Source organism: Rhinoraja longicauda, chromosome 9 (genome assembly GCF_053455715.1).
Source record: "Rhinoraja longicauda isolate Sanriku21f chromosome 9, sRhiLon1.1, whole genome shotgun sequence".
In the NCBI taxonomy this organism is placed as follows: Eukaryota; Metazoa; Chordata; class Chondrichthyes; order Rajiformes; family Arhynchobatidae; genus Rhinoraja; species Rhinoraja longicauda.
Window position 1 is genome coordinate 41,300,076 of NC_135961.1, and position 21,688 is coordinate 41,321,763.

Here is a 21,688-nt window from a genome sequence, read left to right on the forward strand (position 1 = left end):
GACGAGTTGAACCAAGCTGTGTGACTCTAATGACAGTTAGCAGAGAGACAGCAATGCTTTGGTAGTATATTCACTTCACCTAGGTGGATAAATTAGAGGAGAGTTCATTTGTATTTTCTCCTAAGTGCTAGTTTCATATGAATATATGACCTAGGAGAAAAGCTTGAGGAATTTCAAGAGCAATTTCCACCCAGCAGAAGATGAGATCTTGTGTCCTTTTGTCTGAACCAAAAAAAATGATCGGTGCCAAAACCCAGTATGAATGATGGTGCCTATTTAAGGAACTTCCAAAAGGTTTTAAAGTCAAGCAGGACTTAAAACATTGAACATAGACCAGTACAGCACCAGAACGGGCCCTTCGACCCACAATGTCTGTGCTGAACACGATGAAATCTTCTCAAAAAATACTTATTTTAAAAAATGATGTCAGAATATCTTTTTAGCCCTTGTAAATGTTAAGTCAATGTTGACTAAGGAACTGATAAATATACACCAATGAAACCAGTAAGTGGTTCACCAGAGAATGACACAAAGTGCTGGAGTAACTCAGCGGGTCAAGCAGCATCTCTGCAGAACATGGATGAGTGACACTTCAGGACATCCAGGTTAGCAAAAGTTTAACTTGAGTTTAGTTTAGTTTTAGAGATACACCATAGACACATGCCTTTTGGCCCACCAAGTCCACGCCGACCATCGATTACCTGCTTCACACTAGTTCCACGTTATCCCACTTTCTCACTCCCTACACACCAGGGGCAATTTACAGAAGCCAATTAACCTACCACCTACATGTCTTTTGGATGTAGGGGGAAATCAGACCAAGTCTCCCCATGCAGTCATGGGGAGAACGTGCAAACTCCGCACAGACAGCACCCGAGGTCGGGACCGAAGCCGGGTCTCTGGCGCTGTGAGGCAGCAACTCTACCGCTGTGCCACTGTGCCGCCCAAAGTGAACTTCAGGCATCAACTGTAGCCCAGAGTTTAGCACTGGGGGCAGAAAAGCAAGGGTTCAGTTCTGGACCCACCTGGAACTCAATCCCAGGACAAAGTTAATGCTGCAGTGTTAATGATGCCATCTTTAGCGGTATTTAAATGAAAGCCTCATCAACTTTCTCAGGAGGACATTAAAAAAAATCCCTTGCACCATTTGAATCAGGGCAATTAAGTTCTCCCCAATGATCTGGCTAATGATTTCTCCACAGCCATGATCATTGAAGCAAACCGATTAACTAACTAATAAACATTGGTGTTTATGGCCGGATACGTAAAAATGACACAGTTCTGGAGTAACTCGGCGGGACAGGCAGCACCTTTGGAGAACGTGGATGAGTGACAATGCAGGCCAGGATGCTTCTTCAGACTGATTGTGGTTGGGGGGGGGGGGGGGGGGGGGGGACTCAAAGAGAGGAGAGGCAGGACAAAGTCTGGCAGGCAATAACTGGATACCTGTGGAGGCTTTTTAATGGACAGATGGTTGGACAAATGCTAGAGATGAAAGAACCAAAGATGTGAGACAAAAGGATTGAAGAGTTGTGAAGCTAGATGGAGGAATGTAGGTGGAGGGGGGGGTGGGTGGGTTAGTAACATGGGTGCGAGTGTAGGTAAGGCACAGAGGGAGGGGAGAGAAGGGTGGGGGGTGGGTATACATTTGTAGGTTAGTTTCCTAAAATTGGAGAATTCAACGTTCATACCGTTGAGTGTAAGTTACCCAAGCAGCAGACGAGGAGTCATTCCTCCAGTTTGCGTGTGGAAGAGGGGAGAGGGGAAGGTTCATGGCTGTTGGTTTCCTCCTGTTAGTTCTCAGGGCATCCCTTGTGGGCGGCACAATGGCGTAGCGGTAGATTTACAGCTTTACAGCACCAGAAACCCAGGTTGGATCCTGACTCCGGGTGCTGTCTGTATGGGGTTTGTACATTCTCCCTGTGACCGCGTGGGTTTTCCCCGGGTGCTCCGGTTTCCTCCCACACTCCAAAGGGGTTAATTGGCTTAGGTAAAATGGTAAATTGTCCCTCTTTGGAGTGTGGGAGGAAACCGGAGCACCCGGTGGAAACCCACGCGGTCACAGGGAGAATAGTGTTAGTGTGTGGGTTGATCGCTGGTCGGCGGGGACTCAGTGGGCCAAAGGCTTGTTTCTCTAAAGTCTAAAGTAAAGTCTAAAGATGCCTTGTTGCCGCTCAACCCCGGAGATTCCGAGGTGGATTGAGTGGAAGGGGGGAGGTGAGGGACTTCCTGGAGCTGGGTGGGGTGCGCAGTTTACTAGGTGTGCATGTTGCATGTGACTCTGCACAGACATGAAGTCCCCACAGCCTCCATGAACCCTTCTCTGACACTTTGAATGGTCCTGTGCTCTAGCATTCGCTCATGGAATGAAACGCTTTCCGTGTCTAGAAAAACCCTTCTTGCTTCAAACTGTGGTCTAGATTGCTGGTCCCAGTAGTGCCACTGAGCTGTACACTACAGAGACAGGCCCTTCGGCCCACTTCGTCCATGCCAAACAGGTAGGGATCTAAGCCAACCAGCCTATATTTGGCCCACAATCCTCGAAATGCTTCCTATCCATATTTCTGTCCAAATATTTTTTAAAGGTTGTAATTGCATCCGCTTCTATAGCTTCCTCTGGCAGAAAAGCAATCCAAGTTTGTCCAAACTCATGTTTTCGCTAATGCCCTCTAATCCAGGCAGACATCCTCAGCACTCCCTCCAAAGCCTCCACATCCTTCTTGTAAACGAGCGGCCAGAACTGCACACGATACTCCAAATGCCCCTCTCACATTACAGCTATGCCCTGCAATCTTTGAAATTCCACCCTGAAAGGTTCTGATTGTCAACCCTATCGATGCCAAACACGTACATAATTGATCGAAGTAATTAAAAAGTATTGTGCAATTAGCGTGCAAAAGACAGATGGAGATAGACATCAGCGGTCCTTTAAGATGCTAGTTGTGGTGTACCTGCCAACCGACCAAGGCCTCCATTGCCCAGACCAGCATCCTCTTCAATTTCCTCCAGCTCTTCAATATCTAAACCCAGCTACACAAGACAGGAAGGAAAAAGAGGAAGAGAAAGGTTAAGTGATTTAATCTATTCCACAAAGTAACTTCCTTTTCTCTTTTCACCAAGTTCACCGTAGCGTGTGGCATGGTGGCGCAACAGGAGAGTTGCTTCCTTACAGTGCCAGAGACCCGGGTTCGATCCTGACCACGGGCGCTTGCTTGTACAGAATTTGTGTGTTCTTCCCGTGACCTGCGTGGGTGTTCTCCAGGATCTCAGGTTTCCCCCCACATTCCAGAGACGTATAGGTTTGTAGGTAAATTGGTTTGGTATAATTGTAAGTTGCTCCTAGTGTGTGCAGGACTGTGCAAGTGTGCAGCGATCACTGGTCGATGTGGACTCGATGGGCCAAAGGGCCTGTTTCCGCACTGTATCTCTATACTAAACTAAACTAAAAAGTTGCTAATTTCGACATAGTTTACTGCTTTGGCTCACAGCACAGAGCAGTTAGATCCATTATTAGATCCTAAAGTAGACTTTCGAAGAGATCCCCCTCCCCTCCCCCCACTCACCATCAACAACATCATAGTCACATCTGTGGAGTCATTTAAGTTCCTTGGAACCATCATTTCCAGGGACCTTAAATGGGGGGGGCCACCATCGACTCCACAGTCAAAAAGGCCCAACAGAGGATGTACTTCCTGTGGCAACTGAAGAAACACAATTTGCCACAGGCAATGGTGGTCCAATTCTATACTGCTATCATTGAGTCCGTCCTCACCTTCTCCATCATGGTCTGGTTTGGCTCAGCCACCAAGCACAACATCCGGAGGCTGCAACGGATCGTTTGCACAGCTGAGAAGGTTGTTGGCTGCAACCTTCCCCCCATTGATGAACTGTACACTGCAAGGGCCAGGAAGCGAGCGGGAAAGATCATCTCTGACCCCTCTCACCCTGGCCACAAACTCTTCGAAGCACTTCCCTCTGGAAGGCGACTCCGGACTGTCAAAGCAGCCACAGCCGGACATAAAAACAGCTTTTTTCCATGAGTGATAGTTCTACTCAATAACCAAAGTCTGTAGTCTCTTTTTTGATCTGGTTTATTTTCATCCACATCTTTAGACCGTAATGGTGTATCCTTATTGTTTTGATGTGTTTATGCTTTATTCTTAATTGTTAACGGTATGTTTGTATTGTCAATAGATAATAGACAATAGGTGCAGGAGTAAGCCATTCGGCCCTTCGAGCCAGCACCACCATTCAATGTGATCATGGCTGATCATTCTCAATCGGTACCCCGTTCCTGCCTTCTCCCCATACCCCCTGACTCCGCTATCCTTAAGAGCTCTATCTATCTCTCGCTTGAAAACATTCAGAGAACTGGCTTCCACTGCCTTCTGAGGCAGAGAATTCCACAGATTTACAACTCTCTGACTGAAAAGGTTTTTCCTCATCTCTGTTCTAAATGGCCTACCCCTTATTCGTAAACTGTGGCCCCTGGTTCTGGACTCCCCCAACATTGGGAACACATTTCCTGCCTCTAACGTGTCCAACCCCTTAATAATCTTATATGTTTAAATAAGATCCCCTCTCATTCTTCTAAATTCCAGTGCATATAAGCCTAGTCGCTCCAGTTCCATCAACATACGACAGTCCCGCCTTTCCGGGAATTAACCTAGTAAACCTACGCTGCACGCCCTCAATAGCAAGAATATCCTTCCTCAAATTTGGAGACCAAAACTGCACACAGTACTCCAGGTGAGGTCTCACTAGGGCCCTGTACAACTGTAGAAGGACCTCTTTGCTCCTATACTCAACTCCTCTTGTTATGAAGGCCAACATTCCATTGGCTTTCTTCACTGCCTGCTGTACCTGCATGCTTCCTTTCAGTGACTGATGCACTAGGACACCCAGATCTCGTTGTACGTCTCCTTTTCCTAACTTGACACCATTCAGATAATAATCTGCCTTCCTATTCTTACCACCAAAGTGGATAACCTCACACTTATCCACATTAAACTACATCTGCCATGCATCCGCCCACTCACACAACCTGTCCAAGTCACCCTGCAACCTCATAGCATCTTCCTCACAGTTCACACTGCCCCCCAGCTTTGTGTCATCTGCAAATTTGCTAATGGTACTTTTAATCCCTTCATCCTAGTCATTAATGTATATTGTAAATAGCTGCGGTCCCAGCACCGAGCCTTCCGGTACCCCACTAGTAACTGCCTCCCATTCTGAAAGAGACCCATTTATCCGCACTCTTTGCTTTCTGTCTGCCAACCAATTTTCTATCCATGTCAGTACCCTACCCCCAATACCATGTGCTCTAATTTTGCCCACTAATCTCCTATGTGGGACCTTGTTGAAGGCTTTCTGAAGTCACCTCCTTAAGTACCCTGGGATGCAGATCATCAGGCCCTGGGGACTTATCAGCCTTCAGTCCCATCAGTCTACCCAACACCATTTCCTGCCTAATGTGAATTTCCTTCAGTTCCTCCGTCACCCTAGGCTCACTGGCCACTAGAACATCTGGGAGATTGTTTGTATCTTCCTTAGTGAAGACAGATCCAAAGTACCGGTTCAACTCGTCTGCCATTTCCTTGTTCCCCGTAATAAATTCCCCCACTTCTGTCTTCAAGGGACCCCATTTGCCTAAACTATTTTTTTTTCTTCAAGAAGTTTTTACTATCCTCCTTTATATTATTGGCTAGCTTATCCTCGTACCTCATCTTTTCTCCCCGTATTGCCTTTTTAGTTATCTTCTGTTGCTCTTTAAAAGAGTCCCAATCCTCTGGCTTCCCGCTCTTCTTTGCTATTTTATACTTATTCTCTTTTATTTTTATGCTGTCCTTGGCTTCCCTTGTCAGCCACGCGTGCCTCTTACCCCCCTTAGAATCTTTCCTCCTCTTTGGGATGAATTGATCCTGCAACTTCTGCATTATTCCCAGGAATACCTGCCATTGCTGTTCCAACATCTTCCCTGCTCGGGCCTCCTTCCAGTCAAATCTGGCCAGCTCCTGCCTCATGCCTCTGTAATCCCCTTTGCTATACTGTAATAATGACACTCCCTTCTCCCTCTCAATTTGTAGATTAAAACTTATCATATTATGATCACTGCCTCCTAATGGCTCTTTTACCTCGAGTTCCCTTATCAAATCAGGTTCATTACTCAACACTAAATCCAGAATTGCCTTCTCCCTGGTAGGCTCCAGTACAAGATGTTCTAAGAACCCATCTCGGACGCACTCCACAAACTCCCTTTCCTGGGGTACAGTACCAACCTGATTTTCCCAGTCTACCTGCATGTTGAAATCTCCCATAACCACCGTAGCATTACATTTTCGACATGCCAATTTTAGCTCTTGATTCAACTTGCACCCTATGTCGAGGCTACTGTTTGGGGGCCTATAGATAACTCCCATTAGGGTCTTTTTACCCGTACAATTTCTCATTTCTATCCATACTGATTCTACATCTCCTGATTCTATGTCACCCCTTGCAAGAGAGTGAATATCATTTCTTACCAACAGAGCAACCCCACCCCCTCTGCCCAACTGTCTGTCTTTTCTATACATTGTGTACCCTTGAATATTCAGTTCCCAGCCCTGGTCTTCTTGAGGCCATGTCTCTGTAATTCCCAGAACGTCATACTTGCCAATGTCTAACTGAGCCTCAAGCTCATCCACTTTATTTTTTATACTTCGCGCATTTAAATACAACACTTTAACTCAGCCAATCCCCATCTATTAACACTCTCCTCCGCCTAGCAGAGCTGGTTCTTACCCATAACAACTTCTCCTTTGACTCCTCCCACTTCCTCCAAACCAGAGGCGTAGCTATGGGCACTCACATGGGCCCTAGCTATGTCTGCCTCTTTGACCGGTACGTCGAACAATCCCTGTTCCGGACATACACTGGCCCCATCCCCGAACTCTACCTCCGCTACATCGACGACTGCATTGGTGCTACCTCTTGTACCCATGCAGAACTCACTGACTTCAGGGGGTATGGGGAGAAGGCAGGAACGGGGGTACTGATTGAGAATGATCACATTGAATGGTGGTGCTGGCTCGAAGGGCCGAATGGCCTCCTACTGCACCTATTGTCTATTGTCATACACTTCACTTCCAATTTCCATCCTGCCCTTAAATATACTTGGACTATCTCCGACATCTCCCTCCCATTTCTGGACATCACCATCTCCATCACAGGAGACAGACTAGTGACTGACATCTACTATAAACCTACTGACTCGCACAGCTATCTGGACTACACTTCTTCCCACCCGGTCTCCTGCAAAAAGTCTATCCCCTACTCCCAATTCCTCCGTCTACGCCGCATCTGCGCCCAGGATGAGGTGTTTCACACTAGGGCATCAGAGATGTCCTCATTCTTATGAAAACGGGGCTTCCCTTCTTCCATTATAGATGAGGCTCTCACTAGGGTCTCTCCTACATCCCGCAGCTCCGCTCTTGCTCCCCCTCCCCCCATTTGTAACAAGGACAGAATCCCCCTCGTTCTCACCTTCCACCCCACCAGCCAGCGGATCCAACATATCATCCACCAAAATTTCCGTCACCTACAACGGGACCCCACCACTGGCCACATCTTCCCATCCCCTCCCCTTTCTGCGTTCCGCAGAGACCGTTCCCTCCGTAACTCCCTGGTCCATTCGTCCCTTCCTACCCAAACCACCCCATCCCCGGGCACTTTCCCCTGCAACCGCAGGAGAAGCAACACCTGTCCCTTTACCTCCCCCCTCAAATCCATCCAAGGACCCAAACAGTCTTTCCAGGTGAGACAGAGGTTCACCTGCACCTCCTCCAACCTCATCTATTGCATCCGTTGCTCTAGATGTCAACTTCTTTACATCGGCGAAACCAAATGCAGGCTCGGCAATTGTTTCGCTCAACACCTTCGCTCAGTCCGCCTAAACCAACCTGATCTCCCGATGGCTGAGCACTTCAACGTCCCCTCCCACTCCCAATCTGACCTTGCTGTCATGGGCCTCCTCCAGTGCCATAGTGAGGCCCACCGGAAATTGGAGGAACAGCACCTTATATTTCGCCTGGGTTGCAGCCCAGCGGTATGAACATTGACTTCTCCAACTTTAGATAGTTCCTCTGTCCCTCTCTTCCCCTCCCCCTTCCCAGTTCTCCCTCTATCTTCCTGTCTCCACCTATATCCTTCCTTTGTCCCGCCCCCTGACATCAATCTGAAGAAGGGTCTCGACCCGAAAAGTCACCCATTCCTTCTCTCCTGAGATGCTGCCTGACCTGCTGAGTTACTCCAGCATTTGGTGAATAAATACCTTTGATTTGTACCAGCATCTGCAGTTATTTTCTTACATTACATCCCCTCTCACACCGGTCACCATTGGCCCTGACCTTACTCTCTTATCGCATCTAGAACTTTCCTTCCCATTTATTCTAGAGTCCTTTGCAATTTCTCCTGTATTCGCTTCCCTTTTAACTCCATCTTCATATTCCCAATTTGTCAACCCCTCCCCCCACCTACTTAGTTTAAACCCACACGTGTAGCACTAGCAAACCTGCCTGCCAGAATGTTGGTCCCCCTGCTGTTAAGGTGTAACCCGTCCCTTTTGTACAGGTCACCCCTACCCCAGAAGAGATCCCAGTGGTGTAGAAATCTAAATCCCTGCTCCCTGCACCAGCCCCTCAGCCATACATTCATATCCCCGATCTCTCTGTTCCTGCTCTCACCAGCACGAGGTACAGGTAGCAATCCAGAGTTAACCACCCTCGACGTCCTACTTCTCATTCTTCCCAACTCTCTAAACTCACGTTGCAGTACCTCCTTCCTCTTCCTCCCGACGTCGTTCGTGCCCATGTGCACAACTACGTCCGGTTGATCGCCTTCCCTCGCTAGGATGTTCTGAAGCCGGTCTGTGATGTCTTGAACTCTGGCACCAGGGAAGCAACAGACCATCCTCAAGTCCCGTCTGCCTCCACAGAATCTACTGTCCATATCTCAGACAATGGAGTCACCCACTACTATGGCTCTTCCCGACTTCGGTCTCCCCGGTCGGGTCTCCTCGCCTGGATTAGAGCCACCGACCTGTCCGCCGCTCGGACTGGAAGCGTCTTCTGCCCCGACAGCTCCCAAGAGGGTGTACCTGTTTGCAATAGGCACAGCCACCGGGGTCTCCTGGAGTCCATGTTTACTCCATGTTTGTCATTTGTGAGCAGAGCACCAAGGCACATTCCTTGTATCTGCATACTTGGCCAATAAACGTATTCATTCATTCATTAGACTCGATGGAAATACGTAGAATTAATAATACGAGGAGATTAGATAGGGTAGACAGTCAGAACCTATTTCCCAGAGTAGAAATGTCCAACACTTGACAGCATAGCTTTAAGGCGAAAGGGGCAAAGTTTAAAGATGTGCGGGGCAGGTTTTGCGGGCAGAGAGGGTGGTGGGAGCCTGCAGGTGGTGGTAATGGTGGAGGCAGATATGATCATGGTGTTTAAGAGTGTTTTAGAAAGGCACATGGATATGCAGGGAATGGAGGGATATGGATCATGTACAAGCAGGGGAAATTAGTTTAACTTCATGTTTGGTACGGACATTGTGGGCCAGTATTTGCTGTACTGTTCCATGCTCTATGTTTAACATTATGTCCTTTGCTATTTGCCCTCACATAAGACATCGATCGGCATGTCTTCCTGCTGCCACCTAACCATCCATGTTCACCCTTTGCAGATGCTGTCCTGTCAAATTGCTGCTAAATGTAGACCTCCATGGAAAGACCCAGGGAGCAGAGTATTGGGCCAGAACAAGCTCGGTCACACAAAACTGCAAAAGCAAACTTCGATAGATAGCCAAGCCACATCCTTTGGTTTAACTGGCTGATAAATCTGTCAAAAGAAAAGTCAAACTGTTCTGTTTGTATTCCTCGAAGTTCAGACATCGTATTCAGGGCTTCTGTATTAGCACAATCTTAGAGCCACAGAGCATGGAAACAGGCCCTTCAGCCCAACTAGTCCATGCTGACCAAGGTGCCCCATCTAATATAGTCCCATTTGCTCATGTTTGGCCGATATCCTTCCAAATCTTCTAAGCTTTTATTAATCTTGATGAGCTACCAACACTTTCACACAGTATTGGCTGCATTTTCCTGCAAAATCTGTGCCAGTTCAGGCAACCATTCAGCCCATTGCATCTGTGCTATCTCTTTGATGTTTTAATACAAGAGTGTCGTTTATCCTGAGTACATGAGAGAACAGTTTAAGGGTGGGAGTGTCAGCAACTGCAGGACATCAGACTTAACACAGAATCGAGGAAATTGAGATATTCTTAACATGGAGCATAGAACAGTACAGGACAAGAACAGACCCTTGGCCCACGATGTCTGTGCTGAACATAATACCAATCAATCCATCTGCACATTATCTATATCCAGAATTCTTCTTTAGTTTATCTGGGATGTCTAACCTGAAAGAATTCCATGGCAGCTTTGAATTGGTTAATTGCTTAAATGGGAGATATTTTTCAGGGCAAATGCAAGTAAGAATTTTATTGTTCTGTTTGTTAATACACTCTTGACTCTCTTGAAATACGGGTAAAACACAAAATGCCTGACCAAGTGGTGGAGGAACTCAGTCAGCCAGGCAGTGTCTATTGGGGGGGATGGACAGATGACGTTTCTTTTTTTTTTTAGAGATACAGCGCAGAAACAGGCCCTTCGGCCCACCGGGTCCGCGCCGCCCAGTGATCCCCCCACACTAACACTATCCTACACCCACTAGGGACAATTTTTACATCTGCCCAGCCAATTAACCTACATACCTGCACGTCTTTGGAGTGTGGGAGGAAACCGAAGATCTTGGGGAAAACCCACGCGGGTCACGGGGAGAACGTACAAACTCCGTACAGACGGCGCCCGTAGTCAGGATCGAACCTGAGTCTCCGGCGCTGCATTCGCTGTAAGGCAGCAACTCTACCGCTGCGCCACCGTGCCGCCCCCGTTTCGGGTCGGGACCCTTCTTCAGAGAGATGAAGTAGGAGGGAGAAAGCTGGAAAAGAGAGGTGGGGTGGGACAAAGTCTGGGGAGATGAATGGCAGATTGGTGGAGTAAGTGAGAAAGGGTGTAGGTGAAAAGGAGACAAAAGGGTGTCAGATAAGGAGAGAGGTAGAAGACTGAAATGTAAAGCCAGAGGGAGGGATATGGGTGGAAGGGGACGTGGGGGAAAAAAGTGACACGATAGTGGGAGAAATGGGTGTGTACTGGGGTGGGGAACAGGAAAGAAAGAGGGGGCAAAACAAGTGTTGGGAACATCTGGGTGATTTTCAAATCCAATGCTGTGGGCAGGGATGGAAGTAGTGTGTGTTTCTTACTGATACAATTACACAATAAAAAACACTGGTGACTTTCTCACCATTACGTTATGTGCAGCTTATTTTGGCATCTTGGTAATGTCCATTATTGGTTAAACTGAATGTGGTGCTTTTAACCACCAGCTAGAGCGGCTGCCCTTGGCTAATGAAATGATGGGCTGAATCTCAATGTTCTGGATGTTGAATAAATCAACACAACTTCCCAAGAACATATGGTGCAGCAATAAAACCCTTCCTTGGTTAAAGTGGACCATTCATTGCTGCCAGGAAACGGCACAGTGTAAACAAATGTTGAAGGACACAAACAGCAATAACACTGGAAGCTCTAATGAAACGCAAAGGCAGGAAGACCAATGTTGCCCATGTGACTGCAGATTACAACCAATTAGTTTAGTTTAGAGATACAATGTGGAAACAGGCCCTACGGCCCACCAAGTCCGTGCCGACCAGTGATCACCTGTACACTACTTCTATCCTGGACACCAGGGACGATTTAAAGAAGCCAATTAACCTTCAAACCTGTATGTCTATGGAGTGTGGGAGGAAACAGCAGCACCTGGAGAAAACCCACGCAGTCACAGAGAGAACGTAAAAACTTTGTACAGACAGCACCCATTGTCAGGATCGAACCCGGGTCTCTGGCGCTGTAAGGCAGCAACTCTACCGCTGTGCCACTGTGCTGCCCTAAGATGATAGGTTTAGACTTTAATCCAGTCAAGCGCACTGACGTTTGCTGGGCTTCATACCTGATATATGGCCTCATCAGTGGCATTCTCCAGGCCCAGGTTGACCATCGTATTCTGCAGGGTCCGACCCATGTAGAACTCCAGCGACAGGTAGTATATCCGCTGCAACACACAAGCAGTTTATCATTACAGAGCAGGCAGGAGCAGGAGCAGGAGCAGCAACACCAGCCCTTCCCTCATCATCTCAGGACCCCTCAAAGTGCAGTCTATTAATTGAGGAATGATTGAAGTGCGGTCACCAACGCAATGTGGGAAACATGGCAGTCAGCATATGCAAAGAAAGGGGACAAACAGCAAACAGGTTATCTGGCCACTTCTGTTGTTGAATGCTTGAAGATTTAAAGAACTTCAATGCTAAAGGCACTCCATTTTCCTGACAGAGTAACTGAGTTACCACAGAACAGCAGCACAAGACCAGAATCATCCTAGATTATTCCATTCCCAGCAGCAATTATCTCTCAAATCTTGGGAGCTGCATGTAAATCCAGGACATTTACATCTGAAGATCCATCCAAGACTGCTAGAAGTTGCAGAGTTGTGGACAGAGCCCAGAACACCACACAAACCAGTCATCCTTCCATAGTCTCCATCTACACTTCACACTGCCTTGGCAAGGCTGCCAGCATAATCAAGGACCAGTCTCACCCTGACCACTCCCTTTTCTCTCCTCTCACTTAAAGTCAGCGGTGCAGAAGTTGGCAAAAGCTTTTCACTGTACCTCGGTACATGTGACAATAATAAACTAAACTACTTCCAGATGCAGTGACAGTTTCTTATAGCTGTAATCAGGCAACTGAATGGTCTTCTCATCAGCTAGAGAGAGGTCCTGACCGCCATCTACCTCATTGAAGACCTTTCAACTATCTTTAATTGGACATTCTCGGACTTCAATGTTATATTGTTACACTAAGTGTTGTACCCTTTATCCATGCACTATGGACGACTTGACTGTAATCATGTGTAGTCGTTTCTTTGACTGCATAGCACGCAAACAAAAGCTTTTCACTGTACCTTGGTACACATGACAATAATAAACTGATCTAAACTTAAGTGGTAATAGCACCAGTTTCAAAGCACAGCCTTTCACAAGTACCTAGTGGGTCAGGCAGCCTCTATGGAGGTGATGTTTCAGGTCGGGACCCTTCTTCAGGCTGACGTTGAAGAGTGTGTGAACCGTGTTGGATGTAGGTTGGGGGGACTGGACAAGGGAGGATGAGATAGAATCAAAGTATTTGGGTTTGAGTTTCGTGGGGCAGGAACAGGCAGAAGCAATGGATCAGCCAGAGCAATCCTGCCTGTGAGTGTGAGGGGAAGCTGGGACTCACCTGTATCTACTTATCACGTGCCAGGCATTGCCCCACTGCCACATCTCTTTCCCAACTTTCTCCCCCCCTACTCCATCAGTCTGAAGAAGGGTCCTGTCCCAAAACATCACCTGTCCATTTCCTCCACAGATACTACCTGACCCACTGAATTCCTCCAGCACTTTACTTTTGGCACAAGATTCCAGCATGTTCTGTTTCTTGTGTCTCCATCTTTAATGTCACGGCCTTGTTACAAAGTCTATTACGGTGCTTTTTTCCAAAATCAAACATGTTTTGAACATCCATGCAAACATCAATTGCTCTATTAACCTTCTTCATTGCTCAGTTGAAGAACTGAAATCATATTAGACAAGATTTTTCATTACTCTATCAGTGTTGGCTTTCATTTATCACCCTGCGTTCTCAGTGACTGAGCAACTGTCTAGAACCAGCTCACATCAGAAGAGGACAGAGATTGTGACCATATTACTGGCCTTGTCATCTGGGATCCATCCCATATGTGTCAGGAGACCTTTCTATCTTTAGCAATGCCCTCTTAATCACCTTCAGCATAGAAAGAGGCTTTAGAGTCATGCTGTAGAAACAGGCTGTTTGGCCCACCTTGTCAATACAAACCAAGTTAGCCTACTGGGCCAGCCTGACCTACTTCTGCCTCTACTTCCCCAGGTCTCCAGTGACTCTTACAAACTACTACCAACGCATCACAGAAAGCATACTGCCGTGTTGCATCACAGCTTGGTTGGGATCAGCTTTGCCCAAGAACGCAAGAAATTGCAGAGAGTTGTAGATGTAGCCCAGTCCATCGCACAAACCAGACTCCCCACCATTGACTCCATCTACGCTTCACGCTACCTCGAGAAAGCAGCCAACATAATCAAAGACTTTCCCACCCCAGTCATTCCGTCTTCTCTCTGCTCCCATGTGGCAGAAGGTACATAAGCTTGAAAACGTGCACCTCCAGACTTAGGAACAGCTTCGTCCCCACTGTTTTCAAGCTTCTGAACAGTCCTTTCATAAGCTAGGGTACTGTCCAATTCACCGCCACCCCATTGTGGACATTGGACTTTGGAACTGATGCGCTACAATGCTGAGAATTATATTCTGCACTCTATCTTCTCCTTTGCTCTACCTATTCTACTAGAGTTTGACTTGATTGTATTTATGTACAATATTATGTGATCTATTTGAGAGCAGGCAAAACAAAGCCTTTCACCATACCTCGGTACATGTGACAATAATAAACCTAAACCAAGTCCCATTTGCCTGCATTTCCTCCATCGTCTTCTAAACCCTTCCTATCCATGTATCTGTCCAAATGTCTTGTAACCATGCCAATCACACAATTCCAACCCATTGGGGTTGGTATCCACCTCACTCACCTGTTGGTTTAATTAAAAATCCCTATTTTTAATTTAAAGTGATTATCTAATTCTCTTTACTATTTCCACTACTACTAAAGTTATTTCCACCACCCTTTAGGCAGTGTATTCCAAGTGACTAAAAGTCGACGCTACAAGTACCAAACCTGTCTGCAGTTTCTTAAACTTACAGACAGAGAGAGGGCATGGGGGGGGGGGGTTCTGTGCATTTACCCTCTCTAATTCTCTCATGGTCTTATACACCATATAAGATCACCCCTCATCATCCTGCGCTCCAAGGAATAAAGTCCTAGCTTGTCCAACCTCTCCCTATGGTTCACGCCCTCCAATCCTGGCAACACCCTTGTAAATCTTCTCTGCGCTCTTTCCAGCTTCATGACCTCATTTCGGGTCGGGACAACTCCTTCAGACTGGCTGCAGCCTTGGGGGGGGGGGGGGGGGGGGGGGGGGGAAGAAGGTTAGAAGAGTTTGCATGTTCGCACGATAGTCTGAAGAAGGGTCTTGATCCATAAGGTCACCTTTCCATGTTCTCCAGAGATGCTGCCTGGCCAACTGAGTTACTCCAACACTTTGTCTCAGGAATTATGTTCCTTGATAGGTGACGGTTCAGGTCAGAGACCCTTCTTCAGACTGATTTTTGTGTGTGTGTGGGGGGGGGGGGGGGGGGGTGGAGAAAGCTGGAAGGAGGGGCAGGACAAAGCCTGGCAAGTGATAGGTGAACACAGGTGAGTGGATGTTTGATTGGCAGATGGTTGGATAAAAGCCAAAGGTGAAAGACGCGCGATGCGGAGATAAGGATAGAATGACCGTGAAATTTAAAGCCAGATGAAGGAATAAAGATGGAAGGGGACAAGAGGGTGGGGGTGGGGGAGAAAAAGGAGAAATAGGTGCACTTCCAGATGGGGCACAGGGAAAAGGGAAATAAAAAAGGGAACGGAATAGGTTGGAGGTGGGAGGTATTTGTAGAAGTTAGCTAAAATTGGAGAGTTCAACATTCATACTGCTGGTCTGTAAGCTACCCAAGCAGAACATGAAGTGCTGTTCCTCCAGTTTGTGTGTAGCCTCACTCTGGCAATGAAGGAGGCCCAGGTTAGAAAGGTCAGATTGGGAAATGAGAAGGGGAGTTAAAATGGTTAGCAATTGGATTACAGCTAACAGAGTTTGGGTAACTTAGTGGCAACTGGGGCCCACGGGCTAGCTGAGATCTCTCCCCAAAGTCTGCACACTGTCAAAACTATGTTTTCAAGCTCTACAATAAAGCACCATTCGGGGAAGTGACTGGAATTAGCTGGGTTTTTACGTGACTCAGTGCAGAGAAGATTTGATGAAATTGCTGAGTATGTGTAGGTTAGTGTTAATGTGCGGGGATCGCTGGTCGGTGCGGACTCGGTGGGCCAAAGGGACTGTTTCCGCGCTGTAACTCTAAACTAAAATTAAATTACATTTCTCACTTCCACTAATACTTTGAATTCACTAATACTTTGAACTGCAGACACTGGAATCTTGAGCAAAACATAAAAGCGCTGGAGGCACTCAGCGGGTCAGGCAACATCTGTCTGAAGAAGGGTCCCGACACGAACCATTGTCTGGCCATTTCCCTCCAAAAAAGATGCCTGCAGTTCCTCCAGCACTATTGTTTTTACTTTGTTCACATCATTTAGCAATGAGGACTATTCAGTGCTATAGAAAGAATTTACCAGCTGTTCCCTGCTGAACCCATGAACATATCTTTAGAACAGACCACATGAATGCTCTCCAAGTGTCCAACTGCAAAGAGCTGTTACGCTTATATTACTTTTCCCCAGCTAAACAGCCTGTGCCAACCTTGTCACCAATCAACCTTGGGCTCATGACAGTGAATATTTAAAAGACATTTGGGCGTTCATGGATAGGAAAGGTTTAGAGGGATATGGGCCAAATGGGACTAGCGTCAATGAGGCTCTTGGTTGGCATGGATGTTGGGCCGAAGGGCCTGTTTCTGTGCTGTATGGCTCTATGACAGATCGCAGGAGAGACCACATGGCTTTGCCATATTCAAGGTGGGTGCTGCATGACCGTGTGCTGGTTAGCACACAGTTATTCATTCGAGCTGTTCCCTCTTACATCGGGATTTAAAAAATCATTGCAACATTTTAGACTCGTGCCCAAACACCGTCACATTTTAACCTCCACATGGTGTCATTACATCGTACAACATTAAAGCATCGCTAGACCAGAATCGGAAGAAGTCCCGACCCAAAATATCACCTACTGATGATCTCCAGAGATGCTGCCTGACCCGCTGAGTTACTCCAGCAACTCGTGTCTTTTTTTGTAAACCAGCATCTGTTTAGTTTAGTTTAGTTTAGTTTATTGTCACATGTACAGTGGTACAGTGAGAAGCTTTTTTGTTGCGTGCTATCCAGTCAGACTTTCAATGATTACGATCAAGCTGTCCACAGTGTACAGATAAAGGATAAAGGGAAATACGTTTAGTGCATGATAAAGTCCAGTAAAGTCTGAGTAAAGATAGTCCAAAGGTCTCCAGTGAGGTCAGGACCGCTCTCTAGTTGGTGCCTTGTTTTCCCAAAGATTAACCTTATTGCTACATACAGGCAGTCCACATAAGTTCATAAGTGATGAGCAGAATTGGGCCATTCGGCTCATCAAGTCTACACTTGATCAAGTCTACACCGCCATTCAACCATAACTGATCTATCTTCCTCTCTTAACCCCATTTTCCTGTCTTCTCCCCATAGCCCCTTACACATTCATACTAATCTCTGCCTTAAAACTATCTATTGACTTGGCTACCACAGCATTCTATGGCAATTGATGCTGAGCTGTAGAAACAAGGGCCGGTTCTCAATTCTGCAGATTCGGTAAGCGGCCAAACCCACCATTTAGTTCCTCCTTTAATAGATCTCTCAGTACATGTGGAAATGTTCCGAGAAAGCTGGTTTTGTAACAGCTTCATGGAATAAAAGGAAACACGTAATTCAGCTGAGCACAGTGCCCGAGGGCACTGGTAGCACCCTCTCCACTGGGACTGGAACTATGGGTTGAAAATCCCACTCCACATACCCGTCATGACCACTGCTCAATACTGCAGCGCTGAGAAGAGCTGCCTGGGGTTTCCAAGTCTTCCTTTATCTTGTGTCAGCTACGACGTTCCACTCACCGGCTTTCGTGCCAACAACGCCACCTATCCGTGTCTCACTACAGATGCTGCCCGACCACAGTCCAGCACTTTGGGGTGAACAAACAAACACAAATCTGCTGGAGGAACTCAGCAGGTCAGGGAGCAGCTGTGCAGGGAATGGACAGGCAATGTTTCGGGTCTCGACCCTTCTTCATACTGCCAGTCTGAAGAAGAGTCCTGGCACAAAACACCGCCTGTCCATTACCTCCACAGTCTGAAACTACTGAGTTCCTCCAGCACTTGAGTAAAATCGTTTGCTCAAGATTTCAGCACCTGCAGCTCCTTTGGTTTCCACCGACTATCTCTTTGCCAATTGTAATGTTCTGAACAAAAGATTATCTGCCTTCCTAGATTGCTGGCATTATAACAGGAGTTCTTTAGTGTTCTTCCCACTAACACAAGCAGAAACCTTTTGGGTCATTGGCGTGCCCACGGACCTTATTGACTTTAAATAGGTTATCTTGTTTTCTTGGTTCTCCTATCACTTATGAACTTAAATAGGTTATCTTGTCTGAAGAAGGGTCTCGACCTGAAACATCACCCATTCCTTCTCTCCAGAGATGCTGCCTGTCCGGCTGAGTTACTCCAGCTTTTTGTGTCTATCTTGTTTTCACCATTACAACAGCAACCACACGTGCACTTCATTGTACGCAAAGCTGGGCCAGAGGTCCTGAAACATGCATTGCAAATACGTTTCTCTCTTTAAAGTGACCCTCCCCTGTCACTGTCAAGTAGCACCGAGACTAATTTCACCATAATGTTGATTAATGGCATTTGAGGTCAGACTAGATCAAATGCAATGAAGTCATCGCTTAGCTGAGACGTTCCCTTTAACCAGATCTAATTCAGTTTCTGACCTTCAAAAATCAGTATCTTCCTAAATGTGTTATCATTCCAACAGCTCTGCGTTGAATAATACAGATAATGTAGATGGTCAGATTTAAAAGTGAAAGCTTCAAAAACTGTATTTAAGACAGGAGATGAATCATATTCCTGAAGAAGTGTCTACATTAGCTGCACTTGTGACACAGAACTTGACTAAAGTGACAAATGTTTTCGAGGCAATAAAAAGAAAATCAAGTGTTATGTTTTGCAGCTTGCAAAGCTGGAGTCAGCTCCCAGCTCTTTAATTATCGTTTCAAAACATGTACAGGGTGAGGCCGATCATTTAGTGCATAGGTGGAGTTTATGTAACTGTGGACCCACAATCTACAGCAAGGCTTAGCTAAATAATTCATGGATGAGGGACGTAAGATGAATACAGTAAAGCACAAACGTGTCTGTCATGTGCTCAATCATTTCTGGTCTCTGCAATAAAGCTGAACTAAATCTCACATACAGTGAGTTTTGGGGTAAGATCTGTTAGATCAAAAAATAAATTGCTGGAAGAACTCAGTAGGTCAAGCAACATCTATGGGGGCAAAGGAGTGGTTGACATTTCACATTAGGACAGTGTAGAGGGGACTTGGGCAGCCAGCAGAGAAGCGGGCAGAAAGGGTGAGACAAAGGCTGGTAGAATATTGCAGACACAACAAAACAAAGACTGTTGGAGTAACTCAGCAGATCAGGCAGCATCTCTGAACAACGTGGATATGCGGCCTTTCGGGTCGGGACCTTTCTTCAGACTGACTGCAGTAGGGGAAAGAAAGCTGGAAGGGAGATGGGGGGGAGGGGGGGGGGGCAGGACAAAGCTGAGGGAGTGATAGGTGGATACAGGTGAGGGGGGTTTAATTGACAGATGATTGGAGAAAGGCCAGAGATGAAAAAATAAAAAGTGTGAGATAGAAGATAAGGATAGGAGAGGTTGGAATTGGTGAGGAAAGGGAATTAGGGATGGGAGATAAGTGTACATAGGAGGGGAAAGGTGCAGGGTGACTGGACCGAGTTTGGTGGGGCCACCTCAAACATGGGCAGGGCTATCACTTCAAAGATCTAGAGTGGCAAAGATCACATGTAAAAAGGGAGCTGCTCACTATTGGATATAAAAGGGCACTACTGAATGTAGGTCTGAAGAAGGGTTCTGACCAGAACGTCACCCATCCCTCTCCCCCCACCCCCAGAGATGCTGCCTGCCTGACCCGCTGAGTTACTCCAGAACTCTGTGTCTATCCTTGGTTTTAACCAGCATCTGCAGTTTTATGTTTCTACATTGAATGTAGAGACAAACTTCGAATGCATTAAGAGTTTTGCATATTATTATTATAAATAGCGTTTCATTTTAAATGCAATAAAGTCCGGTGCGATGGATGTAATCTGTGCCGTGGGGGAGGGGTTACTCTTCTAAATACAGGTTTACTGCAGAACGCTCCATTAACGTGATAAACAAAGTACACCAGACAGCGGGGTTTCAAATTTGAGTGAAATTAGAACAAGTTCGGGTGCAAAACGAAAAATTTAGAATGCAAAAGGGGGGGAGGAGGAGGAAAGGGGGGGAGGAGGAGGAGGAGAGGGGGGGAGGAGGAGGAGAGGGGGGGAGGAGGAGGAGGAGAGGGGGGGAGGAGGAGGAGAGGGGGGAGGAGGAGGAGGAGGAGGAGGAGGAGGAGGAGAGGGGGGGAGGAGGAGGAGGAGAGGGGGGGAGGAGGAGGAGAGGGGGGGAGGAGGAGGAGGAGAGGGGGGGAGGAGGAGGAGAGGGGGGAGGAGGAGGAGAAGGGGGGAGGAGGAGAGGGGGGAGGAGGAGGGGGGGGGGAGGAGGAGGAGAGAGGAGGGGAGATGGGGGGGGGGGGGGGGGAGGAGATGGTGGGAAGGAAGAGTGGGGGGAAGGAGGAGTGGGAGGAGGGATTACGGATGGTCAGATGACCAGGGAGGGGAAGAGAGAGGGAGGGAGGAAGGGAGAAAGGGAGAAAGGGAGGGAGGGAGGGAGAGAGAGAGGGAGGGAGGGGAAGGGAGGGAGAGAGAGAGGGAGGGAGGGGAAGGGAGGGAGAGAGGGAGTAAGGGTTGGTAGGTGTTGACTCCCTCACCTTGGGGTCTTTCTCATAGTAATACTGCTGTGTGCGGATCCAGCGGCCGACCAGGTGGTCGCGGATAGTGTGGGCGAGGGCGAAGTAGTAATCCCGGGGGGTGGCGACGTTCCTGTCCTTGACCAGGGTGAAGTGCAGATGCCTGTTGAAGCTCTTCTTCAGCTCCACCACATCCCCCAGCTCCGCGATCCCCCGGACGCTGATTTGCTTCCGTTTATCGAAGTCCGTCAGTGGCGCGGCCATGATGCACCTCTGGGTGCTGGGTCTGTGGGTGCAGGGTGGGTGCAGGGAGAGGCTGTGGGTGCAGGGTGGGTGCAGGGTGCTGGGCGCTGGGTGGGCGCTGGGTGGGTGGGCGATGCGGTCCGGCGCTGGTCGCTCTGAGAGCCCGCTGTCTGCCGCTCACTCTTCCTGCTGCCCGGCGGACAGTGCGCCCAGATCATTGGACATGGACACAGGGTGGGAGGGGAGAGAGAGAGAGGGAGGAGAGAGACAGAGGGGGAGGAGAAAGAGAGGGAGGAGAAAGAGAGGGAGGAGAGAGAGAGAGAGAGAGAGAGAGAGAGGAGAGAGAGAGAGAGGGAGGAGAGAGAGAGAGAGAGAGAGAGGGAGGGAGAGAGAGGGAGGAGAGAGAGGGAGGGAGAGGGAGGAGAGAGAGGGAGGAGAGAGAGAGAGAGAGGGAGGAGAGAGAGAGAGGGAGGAGAGAGAGAGAGAGAGAGGGAGGAGAGAGAGAGAGAGAGTGGGAGGA

At 47.7% G+C, this 21,688-nt stretch overlaps 1 protein-coding gene across 1 annotated transcript in view; it reads right to left on the minus strand.

Annotated features, from left to right (window-relative positions):
* The window catches only part of LOC144596671 (glycogen phosphorylase, brain form), a 65,966-nt gene extending 44,506 nt beyond the window's left edge, over nucleotides 1-21,460 (minus strand). Inside the window, exons 1-3 of the mRNA XM_078405312.1 lie at nucleotides 20,947-21,460; nucleotides 12,105-12,206; nucleotides 2,952-3,030 (exon numbers count right to left, since the gene is read on the minus strand). Of these exons, the coding sequence (XP_078261438.1) occupies nucleotides 2,952-3,030; nucleotides 12,105-12,206; nucleotides 20,947-21,189 (424 nt within the window). The 5' untranslated portion in view covers nucleotides 21,190-21,460. The remainder of the gene's footprint in view (nucleotides 1-2,951; nucleotides 3,031-12,104; nucleotides 12,207-20,946) is intronic.
* Nucleotides 21,461-21,688: the final 228 nt, after the last annotated feature.